This window comes from Pogona vitticeps, chromosome 6, assembly GCF_051106095.1.
Source record: "Pogona vitticeps strain Pit_001003342236 chromosome 6, PviZW2.1, whole genome shotgun sequence".
Classification (NCBI taxonomy): domain Eukaryota; kingdom Metazoa; phylum Chordata; class Lepidosauria; order Squamata; family Agamidae; genus Pogona; species Pogona vitticeps.
This window is the reverse complement of record NC_135788.1, coordinates 73,176,132-73,203,227: the sequence shown is the minus strand read 5'-3', so window position 1 is coordinate 73,203,227 and position 27,096 is coordinate 73,176,132. Positions and strand designations below refer to the sequence as shown.

At 39.8% G+C, this 27,096-nt stretch overlaps 1 protein-coding gene across 8 annotated transcripts in view; it reads left to right on the top strand.

Annotated features, from left to right (window-relative positions):
• The window catches only part of TNS3 (tensin 3), a 301,059-nt gene that overhangs the window by 217,090 nt on the left and 56,873 nt on the right, over window positions 1–27,096 (top strand). For all 8 annotated transcript variants that reach the window (XM_078377581.1, XM_020811228.3, XM_020811227.3 and 5 more), the window contains one exon: window positions 5,544–6,806. In XM_078377581.1, coding sequence (XP_078233707.1) covers window positions 5,544–6,806 — 1,263 coding nt within the window. The remainder of the gene's footprint in view (window positions 1–5,543; window positions 6,807–27,096) is intronic.

The following is a 27,096-nucleotide window of genomic DNA, read 5'->3' as shown; positions in this document are numbered from 1 at the left end:
AAAAAGCATGGTTCACAAGAAGAAGTTTGTGGCTTTGAGCCAGTTGCACATCTTCTACCTAATCTATGTTACAGGCAGTGTAGTATTATATAATTACCATGTGTACTGTCCTTTCTTCCTTAGAAGAAAACCAGGATGCAGATTTAATAAGCATACAGTACTGTTGGTAGATTCTGTATCATCATATGTCTGTAATAAGGTGGCATGCATCCTCTATCATACATGCATTTCTGCAAAAATGAATATGTTCTTTATTATATTTGATTTATGCCCCAATTGTATTGATAATGTGTTTTGTTATTCTGTTGTTTGCTTATCTATTATAAACTTCCTAGAGTGGCCCAGGGTGCCAGATAGGCGGTATATACACATACATAGGCATCCTTCAGTCTCGAGAGACTATGGTAGCGTGCTCTGTATGGAGGACTTGAAACAGTGTCTAGTGTTTTGATGCTGTATGTGAAGCTGGAGTGCCCTCTCCAGGGCACGAAGTCTGGGTAAAATAATATGGAGGATAGGCTGTTACCCAAGCAGCAAATCCCCCCTCTCCATGTCACTGAAATAGTCCAATGGAAAGGCAAGAGTCAATACAACTGGTTCCAGCAACGTTGCAGGAGTTGACAGAATGACACGAACTGCCTCCGGGACTCTGGCTCCGGATTTTGCCTCGAAGTTAACCCTTGAAGCCTTTTCCATCAGTGGATACAGCCAAAAGTCAGTGAAGGTTTGAAATCGGAGTTTTCCTTCTCCTTCTCCGGGTAGGTGGGTCTCATCAGCCTTGGATGGCAGCCCATCTAGGAGAAGGGCTATATATAAATTAAATAAATAAAACTAATAAATATTTAAGGTAGCACAAATATTTCTTTTACTTTTCCTTAGAGGCCTGCTTCTCTTCTCTGGTACCATGTAAGCTTCTATCTTTTCTCTCACACACCTGTTATTCCTACCTCAGTTCTTCTGTGGCTTTCTCTGTGTTTGTGCTTATGTTTGTGTTTGTTTTAATGACTGGTACACCCTAAAACCAGTTCCATCTCAAAATTAATTCAACTGACAACTTTTTTCTGTACATTCATGAGTTCTGTAATACTTACTATAGCTAATTTTTAAAATAAATTTTGTGTTTGTTAGTTAAACTCACTTTCTCACTTGGTCACAATTCCTCAGAATAATTGAAATCTGTTTTGATCTTTTATTATTTAAAAAATTGTGAGTTTTCATAAATCTCCTCTTCTGAATCTGTGGGGAGTATGAATAGGAGCAGCAGGAGTGATCCCATGATAGGTTTCTCATTAAAATGTCCCTTCTGAACTGAATGGAGCAACTCTGTGCGAAGGATGGTTTTCACAAGAAAAACAGCTCAGGTGCAAAGGGTTAAAATTCTTTCTCTCGTGCAGTAGTACATAAATGTGGAAGCCAACTGAAATGTAATGCTTGACCAAAGGAAAATAATTACATTTTAGCTGGCATTTCCCTTTAAATGGAATGTCTTTAACTGTTTATTCTAAGCAGTATAATATTTACGTGCCACTATGGTTACTGTAGTAAACAAATTCATAAAACAGATTGTGGTGCCCAAGCCTCCCTAAGGAGCTCTTAGCACTCGGTCAGAGAGTTCCACAGGCCACTTACCTACCACCTGTGCACTGAGGCAAGTCCCAAGACCTCAGCAGTGAGTAGCGTAAGCCCCTTGAACAAGTCTGACCTTAAAAGAACACTTTACTTTTACCCAGCACTTTGCAAGTACAGACACATAGGCTTTGTGATTCCACAACAGCTTAGTTAGGTAGGACTCTTAAAAGATAGCTAGTTTGTGACCCTCTCCACTCCCTGGATTTAGCCAGACCCTGCTGTTCAAGAGACCAGTCCTTTGTAAGAATTTTTATAATTATTTTTATTAGAAAAATAGTTCCATAAAATCAGTTTACAGTGGTGCCTCAACTTACAACCATTTCGAGTTATGCAACAGCTCCAGCCGCAAAATTTAGCTTCGACTTGCAGCTGGAGCTTTGAGTTACAAACAGAAAAATGCAGGGAAAAATGCAGGGAATTCAAATTGCTAACCGTTGGTAGGAGAAGAGGCTGCTTCTTTGTAGTGCTTTCGCCACAACGGCTGGAGTCAGTACAATCGGAGGAGGCTTCAGACTGCCTCGTAAGGTAAGGTGCTGCTTTCTGCTTTTTAAAAACTGTTCTGGGTGGGTTTCGCAGTGTGGTTTTGGGCTGGGTGGTGGGATTATGTTTCTATGCTGTGATGGATCTTGCAGGTTTTGTTTGTTTTTGTTGTTGTTTTTTCCCCCATTTCCGATGGGTCTTGCAGGCTTTGGTTGCTTTTTGGATTCTCCCCCATTTCTGATGGGTCTTGCAGGCTTTGGCCGTTTTTTGCTTTGCTTTTTTTGCATTTCCGATGGGTCTTGCACGCTTTGCTTGCTTTTTGTTTTGCTTTTTCCCCATTTCCGATGGGTCTTGCACACTTTGCTTACTTTCTGCTTTGCTTTTTGCATTTCCAATGAGTCTTGCATGCTTTGCTTGCGTTTTGCTTTGCTTTTTTGCATTTCCGATTAGTCTTGCATGGTTTGCTTGCTTTTTTCTTTTCTTCCCCCCATTTCAAATGGTTCTTGCATGCTTTACTTGCTTTCTGCTTTCCTTTTTTTGAATTTCCAATGGGTCTTGCATGGTTTGCTTGCTTTTCTCCCCCCCGCCCTTCAGCCAGAACAGATGAATTGCATTTCCAATGGGTCTTGCAGTGTCTGGGGGTTTTTGGTGGGGGTTTTTTGGTGATTTTTTTTCTTCGGCCGGAACGGATTAATTGCATTTCAGTGCATTCCTATGGGAAATGGTGCTTCGACTTATGACCATTTCGAGTTATGGCTGGAGTTACGGAACCAATTAAGTTTGTAAGTCGAGGCACCATTGTATATTGCTCAAGCTTTAGCGTAAAGAACATATTCAAAGATTGTTACAGTTAAATAAAATAACTAATCCCCATTAAAATAAAAAACACTACTAAGCTGGGCTAAGGTGGGCTAGCCCAACCTCCTTCTTTCTCTTCACTTACATTCTTTCCCCTTCAAGCCACATGCTCAAACCATCAAGTTCTTTTTCTCTCCCATCATCATGGAATTGAACTTCTCCCACATAACCCATCATCCATTTTCTACATTCTCTAACTCCTCCCTTCTTCTTGACACTTCATGGCTGTTAACCAGTTAGCCTCAAGAGGCTGTAACACCTTCCTCCACCCTCAATTCCCATGAAGATCCAGGTGTTTTATCTCTTCTCCAATTAGCTCGGAATGTTGAGTCTTTCACGGGCCTCTTTGTCCAACCTTCAGCTTTCTCTTGCTGGTTTTCAGAAAAATACTCTCATAGTACTTAGAAAAACAGATTCCAATGTCTCTCAAATCATCTCCACACAGAACCTGTCTGACTCCATCTTACATTTCTCTGACTACATATCCCACGCTACTTCAACTCCATCACACAGATTTTCCATCCTTTGATCAAGAAAAATAATCATGAGCTTTAGCAGCATCAATAGATAACACATTTAAACTCTCTGCTTTGGACTCTAGCATGGAGTAATCAGCACTGTGTTGGAATACACTGTGGAAAGAACAGATATGCATTCATTCATTTTGCCAGTGAGTGAAATTTTTTCACAAAAGGCTGCTGTAGTTTTCAGTATAAGGTTCTGGTGTGTAACACTTAGTCCTACAGAAATGAGCTGATTGTTATTCCTTGTATGCCCCTGTAATGCCACTTCTTTCTCTTCCCTCATAGCCAAATTTGAAACATTGGGGTTTTTTGAAAAGATTCTTGATAGGAAGATTACCTTGATGGGAACAAGCTAACAGAGTGCTAGTAGAGACAGTTACTGTAAATACATCTTTGAACTTAATTTTCTGTCTTGCTTTGAAGTCTAAAATGCCAAATGGAGGAAAGAAAGCAGGATCAGTACCAAAGCAGCCTTGAGGGGCTGGGATTTTCTTTTCGTTGTCAATCTCATCAGTTCCACCATCACCATCCCATCAGCTTCCATAATGCAAATAGCAATGTAGGATGCTTGGGAGATCTGTGTACATCACAACCATGGCAAGGTGAAAATGACTATCCTTCACTGCTCCACTTTGCAGCCCTGATTCTTCTTAGTGGGAGGAGGCACACTAATTATTTGCACCTCAGAATAAAGCCTGTGTATGAAATACAGACTGAAGAATTGCTGCTCCCCCCAATAAGCACAATGAATAAGTCCCTAATATTTTCAAGAAAATATTTTCAAGAAAGCCTATCAGACTGTTTCATTTTTTTCAGCTATGTATATTTGAGAGTATGAATATACTTCATTTAAAAGTGACCTGCTCAGTCTAATGTTCTGCATATAAGCTAACTACTGTCTGCTGTCTTAAGAAAACATTTAGCTAGTCCTAAGGCTTACTGTACTTAGTTCCTTTAGAGCAAGACAAGCTTGAACTGTTGCTTAGGAAGGCTGGTTCTTCAAGAATGCCTGATTAATATAACATTTCTGTTCAATGAACCGTGTATCCTTCTGAGGCAAAAATCACATACTTGAACTGAATGGAAAAACATATCTGGCTGTGCTTAGTAGAATATATGTGTGTGGTTTGTTTGTGTTTGTGTAAGTAATAAGGCACAATCCTGCCAAAATCAAGCATTTCAAAGCCATGCTGATTGCGAGAGAAGAGTTAAGCTTTTTTTACCTATTTATAAAATATAATCTCTCTAACTGAAATAAATAGAAACTTTAAAATATTTAACTGCTGCTGGACTATGTACAGTATTTAAGCAATTGAAATACATGTTGAGTGATTCAGGAGTACACCTAGAGCAAATTAATTAGTTACATATGAAACTAATTAGTTTGCTGTCTAGAGTTTTCTATTTTCTCTCTCAGCCACTCCACTTATATTTTCCAAACTTTAACTTAGAGCTAGGCAGTATGAACCACTAAAGTGACAGCCCAATTAAAAGATCCATAAACTAAATACAGTACTGTACTTTTTTCCTATATTGTATATTTTTGCATGATTACATATAAGAGATACAATACAATGTTCTAAAAATATTGCAGAAAGGCTCTCCAATCCTACCTCCTTTTTGTTTGTTAAGAGAAATATTCCCAGTATTATTTCAGGACATAACATTTTGCATCAAAGGGATATTGATCCAAGTGACACTTTGTGAATTGTGAATTGGTTATATCACAACCTTGTTCAAGCTTCATATTGTTAGCCAGATCCAAGATTCATAGAGTCAGTTACTTTGGGCAAACTATGTGGACCAAAATTGCTACCAAAAAAGCACATTCATGTGTATGTATTTGAAGAGTTATTTCAGGAGGCACAGCATCTGGACAGAAGATTAAGTTTATGAGTAGAAAGAGCACAAGTATATGACTGGTTTCATATCAATGTAGGAATACTTATTATCTCTGTGTTATTGTTTCCCTGTTCACTATCTTAGGTTCCCCGCACACCTTTTAGTCTGTTTGTTTTTCCTTATATAAACTCCAATGATATGTCTTTACAGTGTTGCACACCCAAGGCCCTGTAGATGGCAGCCTCTATGCTAAAGTGAGGAAGAAAAGCTCTTCTGATACCAGCATTCTGAGTGGACCTCAAGGTGTTATAACCAGCAGTCCTGACCACAGTGACCACACCTTGTCTGTTAGCAGTGATTCAGGACACTCTACAGCTTCTATAAGAACAGACAAGACTGAAGAGCACCCTCCTCCAGGAGCAAAGAGGATTTTGAGCCCCCAAGAGAAGGAGGAGCTGGATCAGTTGCTGAGTGGCTTTGGCCTGAAGAATTCTGCCAGTCCTCTCAAGGATATGACTGATGCCCAAAGCAAGTATGGTGGAGCTCACCATGTAGTCCCAGTTCAAGTCCATGTAAATGGAGACATCAAGCATGGGGATAGAGAAACAGATATTCTAGATGACGAGATACCCAGCCATGACCTTCATAGTGTGGACAGCATTGGAACTTTGTCATCCTCTGAAGGGCAGCATTCCAACCCTCTTGGGAACTTCAGCTGCCATAAGAGCAGTCAAAACTCTCTCCTGTCTGATGGTTTTGGGAGCAATACTGGGGAGGAACACCATAACACTTTGGTCCCGGATCTGGGAATTAGTGTAGACCCAATGTATGAGAGGCCCTTTGGAAGTGTTGAGTCAAGGCAGTCACAGCAACTGTTGAGGAATCCAGCTGTTGTCTCCACCCAGCCACACGCCTACAGCCCCAGTACCTATTCAACCCAGACATGGGTGCAACAACAACAAATGGTCATCGCTCACCAGTATGCCTACTCTCCAGAGAATGAAGTTCAGCTTGGTGTTCATGGTACAGTTGAGGACGTGGGCAACTTGCAGAGCCCAGCCACAGTTCCAGATACTCCAGCAAGGGGATCTAGCAGCAGAGATGCTGTTCAGAGAGGCCTTGGGAATATGCCATCTTGCAGCAAAGTAACAGACAACTCTATATCTGAAGAGTTTAAATCAAGATTAGTCTGTGAAAAGAGTATAAATGATCTTGACCTGCAGGTGAATACAGGAAACAAGGCAAGATGCTTACCATCATCACCTACCCTGGATATTGATCAGTCAATTGAGCAGCTGAACAGACTGATTTTGGAACTGGACCCAACGTTTGAGCCTATCCCCACTCGTATCAGCAGAGATACAAGCCAGCTGAATGGCTTTACTGGTGCAGAAATACACGTAGGAGGATTGGAGAAGAACTCTGGATTTCATGGGAAAACAGAGGTCATTGACAGGAGTCTGTTCCAGCAGGGTGAGTTATTTTTTAATAATAAATGAATTAAATATGCTTCCACCGAAAGCTTGAAGTTTTCATTTGATATTTAACGGTATGAATCTGTTAAATGATCTTTACTGAAAAATGGAGTATATGTGACTTCACTGAGCTATGGAATGTTGGGGTGGAACAAAAAATCATACATCTTTCTAACATTTTCTCCACCAGTCCTATAAAATAATTTCAGTTTACCAGACTGTTTTGTGTGTTTTGTTATATTATGTACAGACTTGCAGAGATAATGAATTCCAAAGTCAGTTCACTGTCTCACTTCATTTCTTTCACTGCTAGGAAAATGGTACTGGGAAAGGGCAAAAGGATATAGAAGATCTGTCAAGCAATGTTGTTTTTCAAGGAAAGGAGAAATGTATATGATGGCTGTGATGTATGTTTGAGGTTCAGATTTGAGAGATGTGTTCAGGAAGGTTCACTTACTCAGTCTGAGTAAAGGTTGGATGTGGTTATGCATGAAAACCTTCCAGAATTGTACCCATATTAGAATTGTAAGCAACCTTGTTTTAATGGTAGTTGCATTACAATGGCACTTAGAATTAAATGGGCAACTCTTCTGATACTCATCTGACTGGACAACTCTCTTGATGATGTGGAGGTAAGCTGTGTGATTCAACCAGTCTGTTCTATAGAAATCAAATCTTTATCTGTTTGCCTCCTCAAACAAGGAATGAAGGTGATCCAAATAGCCACACATTCTGCTATGTAGTGGAGGTGTGACCCTTCTGCATCTTCACTCCGCCATGACAAGAGAAGTACACAGCTAAGTACACATATGTGTGTACTTAGTCTTGTGAAGTTTGGCATTGCTTAGAATAAATCTTAACTGTTGGTAATATTTCAAGAATTTTGCATTATAGCACCAAATTGATGTTGAGTGTCCTTGTTTTGAAGGGAAATCCATGTTCTCTAAATTATAGGGTGGGGTGGCTTGCAGTAACTTCATGATTTTACTCCCTTACCTCATTTAAAACAGAACAGATACAGGATGGTATGCAGTGTGTTTGGTGTGCAGTGTCCTAGAAAAATACTTGCTGAGCTTTGAAAATCAAAATTTAAGGGCTTATAAAATCTGAAAACAAGTGAGTTTAAATTATTTGAGGAAGATACCAAGGTATGGAGATTAAAAAGGCAAGAGGTGTATTTCACTGTGAATTCTCCAGAGTACTACACATTGTAGCCAGCTATTACAAGAGAAGACCCTTCCATGAAACTGAAACAGTGTTTTACTTTAAAAATAATTTTTAAAAAGAGACATGACAGTGTGGTCCAAGTGCAGAATCCAAAAATGGGATGAGGAATGTCTTTATCAGATCTCCAAGATTATGATTTTTGGATCTTTTTATTTCTCTTCCACACACCCCCAATGTTCTTCAAAGCTCAGTATTATGCAGAGTCCAGCCCCCAAGCTTACCTGTTCATAATATTTCAGTGGTTCAATAAAGGCACTATGTAAGTGGATGTTTTCTTTGCTAAAATGTGCCAAGGGAAGATGGCAGAGAAGTAAAATATCTTCAAGCATGTGTACCTCTGATTATCCTCATCCTCCTTTGTTTCTTTTCTTTCTCCAAACCTTTATTGGCATAAATACAGCTGGGATTACTAACAATAAACACAACGGGTTATAACTTGGAAGTTAATTTGAGAATCTCAAGCAGAAAAATAGCAACAGCTTCAGTGATACGGGAGGAAGAATCATTCAGAAAAATCTCAGGGTTGTTCGACAGGGAAGATAACCAGGGTTCTAGTAGTGCCTTACGAATGGAGAAATGAACTGGGCAGGAAAACAGTATATGATCAAGTGTATCCAGAACCAAATGGCAGAACAGGCATAATCGGTCCTCTTTAGGAATATTTGCAAATCGACCGGCATGGTTCGCTGAGGGAAAAATGTTAAATCGGGCTAACATAAATGCTCTTCTTGACCTGGGGTTGATAAGTGAAGAAAAATAATTTGGATGACAACCAAGTGAAGGGAAAAGACCAAAAGAGAGCGGGGAACAGGTAGGATTCAGTTTGGCTGCAAGAACCTCAAACTCATGCTGCCAGAGTTTAGATTTAATAAGGGCATGAGCCTGTTGAATTCCTAAATCATTTAGGGATTCTAGATTCAAATCAAGGGATTGAAGTTTAATCTCAATCAACTTCAGCCACTTGGAAAGAAAATTGTCTCTGAGTAGATCGTATAGTAAGGAATTGGGCTTGGAGTTTAAATGTAAACGAAGCCAATATTTAAATGTGGTGGACCAAGCAAGGGTAGAAGGGAGATGGGTACCTAATTCCAAAACTAAAGTTGAAAGACGAATCATGTTGGGGACTCCTAAGATTTTCCTGAAAAAGGCAGCTGCCAAAGTGTCAACATCATGATCTATGGCCTCGATCCAAATAGGAGCTCCATATAGTAAGTGGGAAAGCAATTTAGTCCGAAAAATAAGCAACGCTGCAGGCACAAATTGATTGCCAGATGAGTAGTGAAATTTTGAGATGGCATTAAGATGGAGACTAGAGGAAGATAGAACCAATTTTTTGTGGGGGCGCCAACTGAGTTTATGATGCAGAGTGATACCTAAATATTTAAAGGTTAAAACCTGCTGAAAGGTTTGTGCTCCGATTGTCCAGGGAGATAGTGATACGGAGTTGGAAAAGTTAATTATTTTAGTCTTGTCAGCATTTATAACCAGATCATTAGCTGAACAAAAAGTTTGAAATTTAGATAGGGTACGACGGAGACCAGCTTTTGTTAAAGATAATAGGACTGCGTCGTCCGCGTACAAAAGCACAGAAATTGGGGAACCATTAAGAGAGGGTGCAGCATTAGTAGAAGCAGAAAGAGAGGAAGGCAGGTCCGCTAAAAATAAATTAAAAAGTAATGGGGCTAAGACACATCCCTGCCGAACTCCTTTGTTAATCTTTTTTAAGTGTTCCAGTTTTTATACTCTTATTCTGCTTTAGGCATTTAGGAAACAATGGCTGAACTCCTGTTCATAGCATAAGCAAAACTGCATAAGCAAAACTGTATTTTTCTGTCCACTCATTCCTTATAAATAAATTCCATTTCAGCCAATGCGGTTCAGTAGCTGATCCAGTCACCATCTCTTAGCCTAGTCTACACTCAGTGTTGTTGTGAGAGTAAGAACAGAATAATTTAAATCTATTTTCCGTAGGCTCTTAACATAACAGTTGACATACACATTAAGGGAAAAGAAGCTGTGTTAAAATATCAGGTTAAAAAAATGTGAGGCTCCTGTGAAGGAAATGAAGATTACATCTAAAGGTTTTTATTCATTTAGCTCTCATAATAAAGTTTCTTCGCCTGTCAGCTTTTTCTGCATCATTAGAATCTTAGATTATCTCCTGATGTCACTCCAAGGGTTCAAATTTAAAGTATAAGACTGTGATGTCAATAGGACTCAGGCACATCCACTTTTGCTTAACTATAGTTTTCTGTGTCGTCCTAACTGACAAATGGTGAACAGTTTTTACTGTAGATTGATGCAAACCCCAGAAAACCAGATTGCCATTTTGGCTTGCTTCCTCTCCCCCCCCACCATTTGAATTGCTCCCCTCCCCCCCCCCGTTATTGATTTGAGGGGAGAATATTTCCAATATTTTTGCTGCTTTGTGGAGTAACTACTCTCTGGAGAGTGTGCCTGAACTGCTGGACTGAGCAAGAAAGCATCATAACAGTAAGATGTAAGGGGAGTTTGGGGAGTTGTATATCCCTGCCCTTCTTTGCTTCTTTTCTCATTTTTTGGGAAAGAGTAATAGGTGTGTGTTTTATTGTGATTCCCCCTGCCCTGTGTGTGGAGGGTGTATTACTTTTTTACCTTGCTGTTTTATTAATTCAAAAGGGACGTGGTGGCACTGCGGGTTAAACCGCAGAAGCCTCTGTGCTGTAAGGTCTGTAGATCTTCAGCTGCAAGATTGAATCCACGTGACGGAGTGAGCTTCCGTCGCTTGTCCCAGCTCCCGCCAACCTAGTGGTTCGAAAGCATGCAAATGCAAGTAGATAAATAGGGACCACCTCGGTGGGAAGGTAACAGCATTCCGTGTCTAAGTCGCACTGGCCATGTGACCACGGAAGATTGTCTTCGGACAAATGCTGGCTCTATGGCTTGGAAATGGGGATGAGCCTTTGTGACCCCATGGACCTCCAATGGGGAACCTTTACCTTTATTAGTTTACTGTGTGTGCTATTTATTCAGTTTAAATTTCAATATTTGGGTGGTGGGCTTTGTAGTGTTCTGTTTGCTAAATTCTTTTCTTAATACAATGTTTTTTCCTGTTGAACATTATATTTGGTTTATTTTACTATATGCTTTAATTTTTGTTCCTTTTAAAGCTGAATGTTGAGGACTGTTGTTCTGTTTGCTAAGTTGATTCTGGGAGGGAATTCTTCTTTCTAGATTTTTTTCTAGGCAGTTTGGCTGGAATTTCCAGTGTATTTAACTTATTCTGTTAAAGGTGCACACATAATATATTTTAGTGGGTTTGGGAGCAACCGGCTGTTTGCTTCTTTGTGGTTATGTCAGCCAGGAGAGTGTGAACTGCATCTACTGCATTCTTCTTTGTTTTCCTACTATGATGCTCAGGCCTAAAGAAGGTTTCTCTGTTGTGATGGGGTAGGGATAAAACTGAAGTTTCACTGTGAAATGGAGCTGAAGTTGCATGACTTTTCTTTTTCTTTTTTTCCCAAATTGCTAGGTGCTTTTGCTTGCTTCTTTTTGAATTGGTTGTTCGGTGAATGGGAAAGGTGTTTTTTTCTCTCTCTGTGTGTGTATAGGAGTGACAGTAGTGATGGTGGTGAGTATCTTTTTGGCTAGAGAAACACCTTTGTCTGTCTTCTGTGCACAGAGGGTTGTGCAGAGGCTTTCCCTGCTTTTGTGTCATGGAAACTTTACTTTATTTGACCTACAGAAATCTAGCTACATAGGAGTTAGGCTGTCATCATAAAATCATAGAATAATGGATTTGGAAGGGGCCTAGGAAACCATTGAGTTCAGCCCCTCCTTAATGCAGGAATCCAAATCAAAGTAAATTTGACAGATGGTTTTCCAGCTTCCTATTGATTGCCTCTAACACTGGAGCACTCACTACCTCACGAAATAATTGGTTCAATTGTTGTATTGCTCTAACAGTTAAGACATTTTTTTCTTGATATTCAGCCTAAATCTGGCTTCCTGTAACTTGAGTCCATTATTATGTGACCTGCACATTGGAAAGAAAGAAAGAACTGGATATGGAACAACTGATTGGTTCAAAATTGGTAAAGGAGTACCAATAAGGAGTCTCCCTCCTTATTTAACCATCATGCAAAATGCTGGACTGGATGAATCCCAAGCTGTCATTAAGATTGCTGGAAGATGTATGGAAGTGAGATCTGGGCCATAAAGAAGGCTGATCACCGAAGAACTGATGCTTTTGAATTGTGGTGCTGGAGGAGACTCTTGAGAGTCCCCTGGACTGCAAGGAGAACAAAACTATCAATTCTGAAGGAAACCAACCCTGAGTGCTCACTGGAAGGACAGTTCCTGAAGCTGAGGCTCCAATACTTTGGCCATCTCATGAGAAAAGAAGACTCCTTGGAAAAGACCCTGATACTGGGAAAGTGTGAAGGCAAGAGGAGAAGGGGATGACAGAGGACAAGATGGTTGGACAGTGTCATCAAAGCTATCAACCTGAATTTGACCCAACTCCGGGAGGCAGTGGAAGACAGGAGGGCTTGGCATGCTCTGGTCCATGGGGTCACAAAGAGTCGGACACGACTTAATGACTAAACAGCAAGCATGCTGGAATGCTCAAAAAAAGATCCTGCCACTTCTGTATATGACTACCTATCAAGAATTTGAAAAGTGCTATCATGTCTCCCCCTCAGTCTTCTTTTCTCAAGGCTAAACATTTCCAGTTCTTTCAATCTTTCCTCACAGGTTTGGTTTCCAGTCCCCTGATCATCCTTGTTACCCTCTTCTGCACCTCTTCCAGTTTGTCTGTATCCGTCTCCAAGTGTGGTGTCCAAAACTGGGCACAATACTTAACATAAGGCCTAACCAATACTGAATAGATTGGAAACTCATACTTTATAGGATTTGGAGACTATTTCTGTTAATGCAGCCTAAAATAGCATTTTCCTTTTTTGCAGTCTCATCAAACTGGATATTAGTGTCTGCATAGGTCAGACGATAATTGATTTTACTTTCTCAGATACTGTGGCATGCTTTTGGAGGGAGTAGGTGGATAGCTTTGCCCCCATTTTTTTGGAGTAGCTTTTCAGGTTCTATGGGGGTTTAGGACAAGTGCCTGATACAACATAAATGGAGGGAAATGAAATCAAAGAACCCAAAACAACCAGTCTCTCTGGTGTTTAATGGAAGTTGAGAAGGGCTGGTATACCAGTATTACCTTCAATTGAAGAATTGGTAAATGAAGGTCTTGAATGAGGCATCCTCCTTACTATCCCATCAGAATGACCAGTGTTTAAAAATGCTGTGATAGTCCAAAACATTGTGAGGACAACATGTTGTGCCAAGCTAGATTAAAATAGCATAAAATATTTCTTTCATATTATTGACAGATGTTTTGGAAACACTATACACATTGTAACTGTGCACCTAAGTATATATAAATGCATTTACATTTTCCAAGGAGCTTAGTAGCAAAGAGTAGTTTTATTCACAGCAGTCTTGTGAAGCAGATTAGGTTCAAGAATAGTGATTGGCTCAACATAATCTATTTCTATCTAAGTCTCTTTCCATCAGAAGTCAAACACCGTAACACCATGGTTCAAATCAGAGAGAGATAAGAAATGGGTTTCAAACTAAGGCCCCCAACGTTATTAACTATTTAAATCCCTTAACCAGCAGTGGGACTTAAGGTAGTACATGAACCTGGGAACAGTAGCCAATATCAGCCTTGCCCCAGCTGGCTTTGGTGGGGACGCATACTTAGGCACTAGAAGAGTGTAGTGCAAACAACCCAACATGAACTCCCTAACTAGCCTCACAATCCTGGATGACCTGAAGGACAGCCTATTTTTCACATGTACAGCCACTATGTTGTTCCACCAAAAATGTCTATTTGAATTGGCCGATATTGGTGTCCACAACCTAATTACCATGGCTAATGGCAAAAATTCCAAAAATGGCATGGCGTCATAATATCCTGTTATAACCACTCCAGTAGCCATTGCTCTGTGCACCGTGTACTTCTAAAGTGAACTCTAAGTGGCACCAGCAACATCTGTCTGAACCTGGAATTGTGCCCCCGGACGCATCTCATCTGTCCAGAAAGATATACCCTTAAACCTATCTAAAAACAATTTTCACACCGTAGCACCTTCTCTCATCTCTGCTGTCATGCAGTGCCTGTTATGTGGCCTGGGTCGGCCAGAAATTACATCACAGAATCCGGAGCCACAACCTTGCATGCAACATTCATCTGGCCTTCCACTTCCTCCATTCAGTTCCGCTAGTTACATCTTCCCGCTGCCAAGAAAGGTGTCAAGCCTGCACCTGAGATTTGCCAACTTTTCATAGGTACCCTATATAGGCCTGGGCTATGATATTAATTTCTATGCCTAGAAAAATAACTCTGGTACTGGGGTCTTCTGTCTTTTCTGCTGCTAAGGGAAACCCAAGATGCATCATCAGCCTATAGAATCTAAGTGATCTTGTCAGTGATTGGATCCTGCTGCCCTAGCAAATAAATAACAAATAAATAGTCATCTAAATAATGGGCTATGTGGCCCAAACATGCCAGAGAGCACACAGCTCCCTCCAAAAATGTACTATTCCTCTCAAAGGTCACACAAGATACTGAACAATCCATGAGGAATGTCCTGTCCATATAGTGGCCACCCTCAAAACAAAGCCCCAACAACCCCAAGTTTACCAGCAGCAGACAAAATGTCACACTTCTCTTTCATCCCTACCAGGCAAGAGAAGGCTTGAAGTCAATATAGGGCCTCCCCTTATGGCCTCTGTGTCTTCCTTGGTCCTATCCTTCAGGGAAGAAGCTTCCAGCAAGCCACGTGCCTTGTCCTCTGGCCCCTACTGGACTACAACACCCTGCCTCAATGTACCATTGTGCTGCTGCCAAATCTGACCCATCCAGCAGCAGTAGTTCAAAGAAATTGATGTCAGCACTGGACCAGTCATTAAAGCTTCCTACCCTACCCCCAAATATGGTTGTGGCTCATTCTGCCCTATCTCTTACTCTCCAATAGTAATTTTTACTGGAGAAGTATGGAGGCAGCATTCTCAAGCACAGGAATCTAGCATGACCAGGAGAAGGGCTCTAGTTTCCATCTCCCTTGACATGCTACTTCCTTTACATGTTGTATGCAAGAAAAATCAATTAACTATGTGTTCTCCAGCCTGATGTCTGAAATGGATGTAGATTGTAAACCACAAAATCTATGTGTGAAGGTCAGGAGGCAGCGAGTGTGCCATCTCCTCTAAGTGAAACAAATATCATAATGGAGGTAGCTATGAAAAATGAAGTAGAAGAAGGAAGCAAACTTGAAAGGGTTAAGACGGAGGTCTGCTTGTTGGAGGAGGGAAAGAATAAGGGGGAGGAGCAAGGGACTGACGTGTGGGAAGAGGGTATAAAGGAAGGGGTGAGCGCGAGGGATTTTCAAGTGGAAACAGGCGTAAAGAGTGACTCAAAGGAGGAGTCCAAGGTGAAGGAAGTAAGGAACCTATTGGAGGACATTCCAAACCTTAGGTTTGGTGGACTACTACCAGACCCTACACCAAAACAGGGAGGGATCACCATCCAAGAGACCACAGAATGGACGGTGGTGGTTTTCCCACAGGGGCACGGTCCTTGGAGGACGGTTGTACGCCCCGATGCAACATTCAGCAAGCCGTCGGCCGAGGGGGATTGGGCCTGACACCCCTGTTGTGGGATTATATGCACCGTAAGAAGTGCCCCCTTACAGAAACCAATGGACAAGGAGTGTTTTGGGCCGGCTCCCCAGTTTTGAAGCGGGACTATATAGTTAACCAACATGGACAAGTTAAGAGAAAGTTGTGTGATTGGGACACTTTGGTACCCACAGAAGTTCTAGTTGGCACCCCTTTGTCATAAGTTAATAAAACCATTCTGTTTTGGAAGTTCAGACTCCTCTCATTCCTGCTTATGTCGATGAACTGTCTAAGACTCCATTCAAACCTTTTGACACTATGTCTCTTAGTGTCTCAATAACTTTTGTTTTTTATTTTATTTTGGGGGTTTTTTGTACAGTCCAAAAAGAGCTTTCTCATATTATATGAACTAGGCCTTTATTCAGAACTATAGCTTATAATGAAGGCTATGAACTGTTCTTTAGAGACACTCTGTGCTTCCACAGAAGCCTACAAGTGTGTTTTGTTGCACATACTGACTCCTTTGTGATGAGGCAATCATTTTACCAGCAATTTTATATGTCTCCATGTGGATAACTGGCAAAGATACTGCAGCCCCATCATTCACAAGTATAATTTTGTACTTTTTTCTCTGTAAGTAGCAGTGGTATAATTTGGAATTTACTGGGAGTGGAAGACATGCTGTTCAAATCACCATGACAACACACTGTCTTAGCTCCAGTACCTCACGAAGAAAAGCTTGAAATAAAGCTGCTATTCCCTATGAATAAAGGAGGAAAATCCAAAAGAATTGGCAGCAGAGAAATACAGTGGTGCCTCGCATAACGTTTTTAATTGGTTCCAAAAAAAAAACCTTATGCGAAAAAAACTTTATGCGAAACACCATTTCCCATAGAGATGCATTGGAAACCGGTTAATCCGTTCCAATAGGCACAGATTGCCGTCCTTAAGCGAAAAAACCCATAGGAAACATCGTTAAACGATACAATGTATCCTCCATTGGAATGTATTGTAGCTGACTCAATAGGTTTCAATGGCTTTGCGAAGTCAATTTTTGCAAAATTAAGTGTGTCATAAAAGGGTCAAAAATGGTTTTAAATGCTTGGATTAGCTTCTGCACCCTCTAAAACGGATGCAAAAGTTAATTTGGCTTTGATCTGACTTTTCGTTAATTAATGGTGAATTTTTTTCCCCCAACTTTTGACAGCTGTCAAAATCTGACAGCTCCATTATTTCCTATGGGGGAAGAAAAAATTCACAAAAAATTAATGAAGACTCAGCAACTGTTCTAAATGCTTGGGTTCGTTAGAGGACCCCCTAGGTTGTGTGCAAACCTGATTTGGCTTTGATCTGAACTTTCGTTAATTTTTTGTAAATTGTTTTCTCCCCCATAGGAAAGCATGGAGCTGTCAGATTTTGACAGGTCCATTGGTTCCTATGGGCCAAAAAACAAAAATTCACAAAAAATTAACGAAACGTCAGATCAAAGCCAAATCAGGTTTGCACATGACTTAAGGGGTCCTCTAACGAATCCAAGCATTTAGAACCGTTTTGGACCATTCTAAGACACTTTTAAAATTGAAAACAAAAAAAACGTTAAGCGAAGCAGGGGACCTAAAACCAAAAACGTTAAGCGAAGCATGGTCCCAAAAACGCTATGCGAAAATCGCCCATAGGGAAAAACGTTATACGAAGCACAATCTGCCTCTGAAAAAATAAACGTTAAGCGAAAAAAAGTTAAACGAAGCAAACGTTAAGCGAGGCACCACTGTATGAGCAAACTATCTGCTAAGAAAAGGCAGAACTATTTTTAAACTGCTGATATGCTTTGGCTGTTGTTTTTCAAGATAAAAATGCCACTATACACCAAACATACTCATGTTAGATGATTGAACTTTGATAAACATCTGAGAAAACAGAGCCTATACAAGTTGCTCAAGCTAGAAAGGTACCAAGGTTAAAGTATCTGATGGGAAATTCACTTCCCACCAAACAGCAGCTGTTGTTCCATTTTGTTCACACAGCATAAAAAATACATGTCAACAGCCCTTTACTAGATGCTAACAGAATTGTTATGCTACAGAGTAATTTCTGCCTATATTCTCCCACTTTTTAAATCTAGTCCAGAGGATTTCCAGGGTTTAATTATGGTACTCTGTAGCAGCAAAAACAATGGTCCCTGGGCAACTGAGAGGCTTGCTTATTGGCACAAGTTTTCATAGAGTCTGGCCCACTTCTTCAGAGGCATAGAGTACAGCAACTGTCCAGTATGTAACTCACTTTTGAAGTGGGGGAAAGCAGGGAGATAATATTTTAAAAAAAAGAGAGAGAGAGAGAGAGAAAAGAACCAACACTAGAGCTTAGGGTTGGTCATCTGGCAATTTGTGGAATAGTACAGCTACTGAACTGGTTTTATTTAAGCCACCTCAATTTCAGGCAAAGATTTAAAAAGAAAATGAGTTTGTCTATAGTTAGTGTGTGTGTGTGTGTGTGTGTGTGTGTGTGAGAGAGAGAGAGAGAGAGAGAGAGAGAGAGAGAGAGAGATTTTCAGAACTTTGAAGATAATCTTTCCTATGATATAACTCTTGGCAAGAAAGGCAGGCTCAGGGAATCTGATTAGGTTAAAGGAAAACATAACAAAATGGTGAAATATGACTGTTTAAAAGGAGTGGAATTGAGAGATATGGGGGGGGGGGAATCCTTGGCCATAGTATATGTGTTACATCAACCCAGAACTTAAGGAAGAATGCCCCTGACAATGAAGAGTTTAGAAGAGGCTTGTAGAGAAGTTGGAGGGCTCAAAGGAATTGTAAAGATTTGTGTAATTAGAAAAATAAAATAGAGAATGGGCTAACACAAGGGCCATAAGTTGTGCCACTGAAATTTAAACAGGATGTTTCATTGAAACATCAGGATGTTTTCCTCTGCAGTTCCATTCCCCGATTCTCAGCTGTTCAGAACCTGGAGTTGCTTGGCAATACATAGTGAGAAGACAAGAAGGAAGGAAGTGACCGGGAGGGGGGTATTCATGCAAATTGGGTTGATGAAAACATGGGGATCTAGTAAATAATACCAAGTGGCTATTTTGCATCCCTGAGAGTCTGTGGGACATTATGGAAAGAATAAACCCATAGGTCTGCAGTGTGTAAAATTTAAAACACCAAAAAGCAAAATTAATTACAACAAAGGAGATTATTTAAAACTCTGTTAAGGGAATATGCCCGATCAATGCCTGTGAAAACAGTGTAAAGCATAAGGCTATCTTGTGTTGAATTGGGTGCCTGTATCTTCAAAATATTGAGAAGCAGTGTCCAGAAAATTAAGCTTAGAGTAATTTGATGTTGTTGCCACTGCTGTTGTGAAGCATACTGATCACTTTTCAGCAGGAATATACTCCAAGTGAGTGGCAGAATCTAAAGAGAATGAACAAACATTACCAGTAAAACAATATAATTCAGGCATTTTGTAATAAATACCCTGAAAAAGGAAAAAGAGATATATTTAAGGAGTAAATGCCAATCTTTACACAAGTATGCACACTCTGAACCTGACAGGTTGTATATTTATTTATTTAATACCCTGCATCCATATAAACAGTAAGAATGGGGTGAAAATTTTAGCCAGTTTTGGATTGGAGCCTTTGTGTTAAAAAACAACAAAGCTTGCCACAGGTTGGAATGTGTATAAATGGACTCCTACCTCAATAGGCCTAAAGGAATAGGTGCTTTGACTGAATCATATGTTGGCATCAGGTTTCTTAAGGGAATCTGTCTTCCTGAATAGATGATGAGACCTGTTAAGAGAATTGGACATTTTTCAGCTCACTGACAACTTCACTCCTTAGAGGCAAGTGAACTCCTGTGATGAAGGGCAAGGGTCAAAGCCCTCACATTTAGAAAGGAAACTAATATTTATTCTGGCTACAGCCATCAGCTACTTATCTGTTCTGCCTGGGGAAGAAGGACAATCCCTGGATATTAGAAACAAAAGTAGTAAATGGTCTTCCTTCTCCTGGGGATAAACCCTAAGCAAAGGGAATGGAAAGAAGCATCACTGCCTTCCTTTTAATTGGCTACATTTTTAAAAAAAAAATCAAAATTTTAAGCCACATTTTATTATGTATCACAGAAGTATTCTGTGGTTCTCCACTCTCCACTGGCCTCAGTGATATACATCTTTGCAAAGACAGGTTGGGAGGTAGACTAGGTTAAAAGGCTATCCATGATCTTCATGGGTGAGTGAGTATTTGAATGTGAAGGTTGTCACATTTAAACCCCAGCACTACCTGCAGTGCCAAAAAGACTTTAATCACAACAACTCACCCCTTGGAACTGTGGGAATACTAGTTGTATGAAGAGAGTAAGAATGAGTAGAGACAGAACCTGGAACACTGTGTGTTAGAAATTGAACACTTAACTCATAGTTGTTAATAGCTGTATCTGAAAACATTTGTTTGTTTGTTTTACCCCATCTTCCTCCTAAAAAAAGGACCCCAACATGGACTGCACTTTAAAAGACAAAAACAGTATGTATGCCTATATTTTAAAAGGATCAAACAAATACCACACTAAAAATGGCAAGCAAACTCAACACTGAAAACATATTCAAAGCAACAAGGCACAATGCTCCATTTTAATACTCCTCTCAGACAGCCCAATTACTAAGAGAAAGCTGGTCTGAAGAGAAAGCACTGCAGCCAGATTTCTAACTGGGACTGGTCACAGGGATCACATAAGCACCCTACAGCAGCAATACTGGATTCTAATCTGGTTCTGGGCACAATTCAATATGCTTATAAAGACTTAAATGGTATGGTTCCAAGATATATAAAAAGTTGCATCTCCCTTTAAGAGCCTGCGCAGGTGTTAAGATCATAAGAAAGGAGATCTTTGTTTTGGTTCCACCACCTTAATAGGTCTATTTTGTGGGGCATAGAAAGGGAACTTCTCTGTCCCTGTTCCCTGACTCTGGAACTTCCTTCCATAGGAGGCCAAGTTGGCCCCATCTTTATTGACCTTCCACAAGCAGACAAAAATCTTTGGACTCACTGAAGTTTCCAAAAACTTTCCAAGATAGCGCCTTGTAGAGCACATCTCTGTGCTGTAATTAGCTCATTGTTTTCTGCTCTAGGGGCAAATTTATATTCCAAGCTTGAATTATAAAGCTTTAATATTCAGTTTCTCTCACGCAGCACTGGTAATTATAGTGGCTCTGTTAGAATTTAGCACCTGAACGGTTAAGTCCCAAATGAGCTGTGCATGTAACCAAAGGAGAATTCTCTGCATCTGCCTTCCCCCAAAAAAGAGTAAGGTATGAAAGAGTATAATTTCCTTTATTCCATTTGTTACCCATTCACCTTTAAGTGAGCACATTTAAATAAATCACCTAGATGATATAAAACAAGACAGCTGCTTGAAACAGTCTGAAACACTTTCAGATTCCTTCAATGAGGAAAAAAACAAAGCTTTGAACATTATCAGATGTTAGCGTGATAACTTCTGTAATGACATGTCAATATTAGAGCTGGCATGAATTAAAAACGAATTAAAAACCATCAAAAGTTGCTAATTTGTCGATTCATATTCATTCAAATCTGTGCCCCCCAATGAATATAAATCAATGAATTCTAGTGATTTTTGCTTCAGCAATTTGTTGAACTATAAAACACACACACCCAGGCACCTAGAGACACCAAAATGCAGAGAAGCTTCCCCTGACTCTCCTCTACAGTCCCTTCAAGTTTGGTGAAGATTAGGAATTCCCAAGCCAGCTGCTAAAGGACACTTTCCTGGTTGGACCCACTTCATGGGTGTATCACTCGGATGTCTGAAACCCAAACTAGTATCTACCCAGAAAATAGATAGTTTAGAAATATAAGTAATGTGCAGTGTATGGAGAAGTTTTGGAGCAAAATATGAAGAGCCTCCAATGACCAAGAGACAAAACACTCATTTCTCCCAGATTTACAATGTTCCAGTACCAGCAGTTCTGGAAACTTCATTCTTCTTTGTGAACAATATGTATCTTGACAGCTTTATACCCCTGGGACAAAACTGGCCAACAGATGCCTCATAACCCTGTCAGAAATTGTCAACCTAGAGGCAGAAAAGGGCCTGGTGTTCTAGCCACAAAAATTGATAGTGGCACACTTTGGGTGACTGGGTGAGGGACTGATTGACTGACTGTGACCCTCTGGCTTCTGTTTAAAGTGGCCTCTTTGCAAAACAGGGTAGCAGCCATTATGTTTTAAAGCCTCTCACTTTGTCAGGCCATAATTTGGTGGCGTTCTTAATCCTTTGAAAATCTGGGACACAATGCATCCCTTGCATTCACAGAGAAAACAATCTTTGTGCAATACACCACTCATCATACCTGTCTGCCTGTCTTTTCAGGGCCCTGGCAGGGAATTTATGTGACTGCAGAAGGTTACAGGATGGTGCTAGTGCCCTAAAGTGTTGGCCCGGCACTAATTCCCCTGCTCACATCTAGCTAAAAAGGTTCAGGCAAAGATTTTACTCTGTGATCCTTGAAGTCTATAAATACAACTTCAAAGTTATGATTGCTGGCTTACTTCTTGCAGGCTGGGTAGGATTATAATACTTAAACAGAATTACTAAAATTTATTTTATCAGGATGCATTTAGGAATATAGATTCAAAGAGTTATTTGTAGCATCTTCTAACTGAAGAGTTATATATTCTTGTATGATATGGCTTTAAGACTGATTGTATTTTGAGAATGATCAGAAAATAAATGTTTTACGTTTAAAAAACATAGCAGAATCAACTTTGGACCAGTATGGCCAGATTGTATTGTGGTCAGTATGTGAGTCCTATGTTATATATGTAAACCGTACTATATGCTATGTTGCTTTAGGGAATTTTTTCTTAGATAAAAAAAAGCAGCCATGGGAGCCTTCAGCCATGAGTAGAGAGCTGGTAGGAGGAAGTTGTTTAACCTTCTCCATGCTGTCTTCCTCTGTCACTCTGTTTTTCACAAAGGCATGTGTATGGGGAAAACATCTAAAGTGTGACTTTCAGAGGAGAAACATCCAGCAAGCAGCACAGGGTGATATCTTGTTATCTCTTTCTATTGCTCTTGATTATGATCTCAAGCAGAAGCTTTTCATTAAACAAACCAACAATTTCTAAAATCTTCTTGGGTTGAGAAGGGCCAGATTACTGACACAGGGTTCTATGCTCAAGGTTGACTCAGCCTTCCATCCTTCCGAGGTCGGTAAAATGAGTACCCAGCTTGCTGGGGGTGCAATGTGTAGCCTGCATAATTAAAAATTGTAAACCGCCCGGAGAGTGCTTGTAGCGCTATGGGGCGGTATATAAGTCCAATAAATAAATAATAATAAATAAATAAATATATGGATGTGCAGTTTGGTTGTAAGGTAATATTTCTTTTCTTCTATTGAGAATCTGCTGTTGCACTTTTCAGTTAATTCCTACCTGGTTTAACCTGGTTTGGAATAAAGGTGTGTGTTACAGTATCTCTGTGGCTCTGAGCACTTGATTCCATTAAGAGGAGTGTCTAATTGCCCTCAACAGGCTCTGTAAACAACAATGCAGGGCCCTAGGCTACAGAACAGAGCTGCTGTAGGTGTGTGAGGTTTCGGAATGTGCATGAGTGCATCATCTTCTCTTTCTTTAGGGCATTTGCAGGCTGCAGCAAACTCACTTTTTGTTGTGCCAGTTACAGTCTGTCTGCCTCTTCTCATCTGGAACTTTGACTGGATGTCTGAGTTATTGCAGAGGGCTGGAAAATGCCAGCTTTCTATATGGAACGCTGCAGAACAGTTTGTTTTAATTTATAGTCCTCCCAGCCCTATCCTGGAGGCTCAGGACAGATAAGAATTCTAAGCATAACTTCCTGCTAAGGGAGTAAACCTTGTCAGCTCCCGCTCCAAGAACTTTCCACTCTCACTTTTTTTAGGCTGTCCCACAAATTCCCATTCTTCCTGTTCTTTCCAGGGAGGTATCATTCACAAAGCCTATCATGCATGTGTAGGCATATGCATAGAGAAATGTTTGGAGGGTTTCTTCATTGTGGTTTTTGTGACTTACACACGTGGGCCCATCTGCCTTCTACAGCTTTGTAGTATGCTGGTGGAATCCTGCCTCCACTCCACTAATGCACATGACACTGCTTTAATGGTTTCTCTGCAGTTCCTTTATACTTATATCTTTAAAACAGGTCATGCAACAATCAGTGTATTCATTTGTGAGGGGGTTGTTTTGATCAGACTGGTCCCATCCTCAGAAGCCCAGGAGAGCCTTAGAGAAAGCAAGTCTCCTAGGCCCCTAGCCTTCAAGGATGGAATGCCACAGGTGGAGGAAAAGTTGCCACCTGATGTGGTACAGCTGGAGAAAGATGCAATGACAGGAATAAGAGCGTAGATCTTGGGTTTTTTATTTACTATGTTGAATAAAGGAGAGATGTAGGAAGAGGCAGTTGAGCACTGGGGCTCCATCTTCTGCACCTCTGTGGAGATGCAAACAAGGATAGACTGCAGGTTGAGCCACCACCTCCTGCCCAGCCTCCATGTAAAAATATATATCCTGGTAAGATGGGTTATATAGGCAGCCCTCCACAATAGACAATTGTAAGCCCCAATGAGAATGCTGTCTCCACCTTCTGGAGACTGGTTTTTTGTTCAGTGTAAGATAGAGAGCCACAAGGCAGACTTTGCATTGCCCATGTTAGAGTGAAGGTGTGACTATATAGAGACATTTTCAGAGGTTGGCTTCAAAATGGTTGCTTGGCTTTTACACAGCTCTCTGCCCTGCCTCATCCCTGCCCTTACTCCAGAGTGAAATAATACTGAATTAGTCCAAAAAAGACAAATAAAAAATATTCATATGGCATCTGTTGAGATCCCAATCATTCCAAATAATGAGGACGCTCTGCATTCATTCCAAAATGTCCGAATAGGCATGAAAAAAGGACAAGCTACTTTGAAAGTAACTGTATATCATGTAGTTCCCAGAAAATAGATTGAATGCAATTGCCCCAATAGGAGGACAAAGAGAGAGAGATTGAAATTTAATCACACCCTGAGTTTTTAAAAAAGAGAATCAGGTAAGGGAAATCAGTGTGGTTGAATTCTGTAGCCTGGAGATATATAAAGTTACTTTCCCAAACCCATAAACAGACAGCAAAAATGAGAAAATTATCTTTCTTTCTACAGGCTTTTCTAACAAATTTTATTAAATCAGTGCAATTCAGTTCATGATCTGAAGTACACCCCCACTTATGATCCCCTACTGCTATGTATATTATCTTTGGTTTATGTGGCAACATTTTAAACAATAATTTATTCTTTAACAGAATTTTTTTAAAAGAAATGGGCCATCTGTTCATTGTACATTCACAGTAAGGTACTCAAAATTAATCAAAGCATATTTGTGGTCCCTATTTGTTCACACAATACGAATAAAATAAACCACTTTTTGAAAACAGAGTCATGAAAGACTACATAGCGTGGTTTTTTTTACCATTTAACAGTATCTCATCATAATGCTTTAAATTAGTTTCTGCCCTTTCCATTTTCATAAGTGGAAGAAATGCTACTCTTTTAGAAAACCTTGCAAATTGTATTACATCTAAATTATTCCCCTGTTAAACTTTTTTGTAACTTAGGAAAACAGCATATTCTGGAATCATGTTTACTCAGTTGAGCACAACACAAGCTCAAAAGGTTATGTGAAATGGTAGAGTAGGGTGCAGATTGCAATGGTAGTGAGTAGCAAAGTGTGTGTGACCCCTGGCCTGTTTATCACTTTATTCGACTTGGATCCATCTTGACCTGCTCTTCTTCTTGGCTAAACTTCCACCTATATGTTTACTGGACTACAAAGAAAAGATCTGCAAAGAAATGGGTTGTAAGAAAAAAGCAGGAGCCAAGAAGAAAGGAATTTGTCTTCCCTACCCAGTTTTCTGTCTTAAGTCAAACTCATTCTTCTCTGCTTGACTGCATGCACAAATATACATTTACATTGGTAACTGTATAGTGATGACACACATCTTCCCTTAAGAAAATGAGATGTTTAGAGTTAGGGAGTGGATACAACAAATACATGTTTTAGTAGAATCCCTGACAGTTGAATGGATCTTCATAGGATATATAAAGGCTTTTCTTTTCCTTTTGGAAAGGTGCGCCCATATTCGTCCCAAATCAGCTCACATGAGCAGAGACAACTGCTAACTTAATGCCAATTGAACTCGTTACAATTGAAAAAGATTAAGGGATGTTATATAGGCCAGTATGATTTAAGTAAATATTGCCCAGCAGGACATTCTAAGATGGAGGATATGGTATATTTTCTAACGAAATACTCTCTGTATGCAGATTTGAGGTATCAGTACAGTATCTTAAACCCTTAATAACTGATACCAAGAAAAACTCCCCCTTATGTGTAGTTTTTATGTGTGCTAGCTGACAACAGACCATTATATATCCTATAGAACCTCTAAATTCATTAAATGAAACATAGAAACACAGAATATATTGCCTGATTCACAGTCTCTACAAGTTAATCTTACAAGTTGCAATGTGCTGGGGAATGCTTATTTTATTAATTTATGCTTTTCTGATTGTTTATATTAGACATTAGCTATCATTCTATAAGAGTGGATTAAATTTATATTTATGCATACAGCCTGGCTGGCTTTGAAGCAACAAAGTAAAATTGAGTTAGGTTTATGAATGGATCTTCAGAATTATCAACATTTGTATTAGAATCCTACAATAGTTATTTGATTTTAATTATTAATTTCAGCTGGTACCTTGTTAGATTTATTTTGTGTGCCACAGCAATGCAGAAGAAATTTTTGTCATTTTGCAGGATTTCTATTAAATGCTGGGAGTGTGAGCAGGAGTGCAGTACATTCTCTGTGTTTATCAATGGTTTGATATTTTGTTGTTGTTTATGTTCTTCTATATGCCATGGAAAGGAGGGAATTTTAACAGGTATCTTACAGTTCTTTTGAATAATAATGAATATGAATTTGTGTATATCCTCGTTTCATAGAAAAACATAACATCTTTAGGTTTTCTATGTTGGTTTTTTGAATCAGAAATATACCTTTTACAAAAGCCAATGTAGGATAGAGGAAATATTCATTTATAAGATAGTGTAGAGGATTTCTCCTAAATGTTCCCTTCTGTCACCTTCCCAGAATTACTAAAGGCCTACTGCTCTAAATAGATCATATAATTTTTAATTTTTAATTACAATTATAAATTTGCAATATTATTCTGATTTTCTCTAGAAAAAGAAGCATAACAGGGCAGTTTTTATATTCTAAACAAAAAACAAAATGCATTTTTGCCAGTGCCTGATATATGGGGAAAGTTTTTAGGACCCAACACATGGCTTTTAG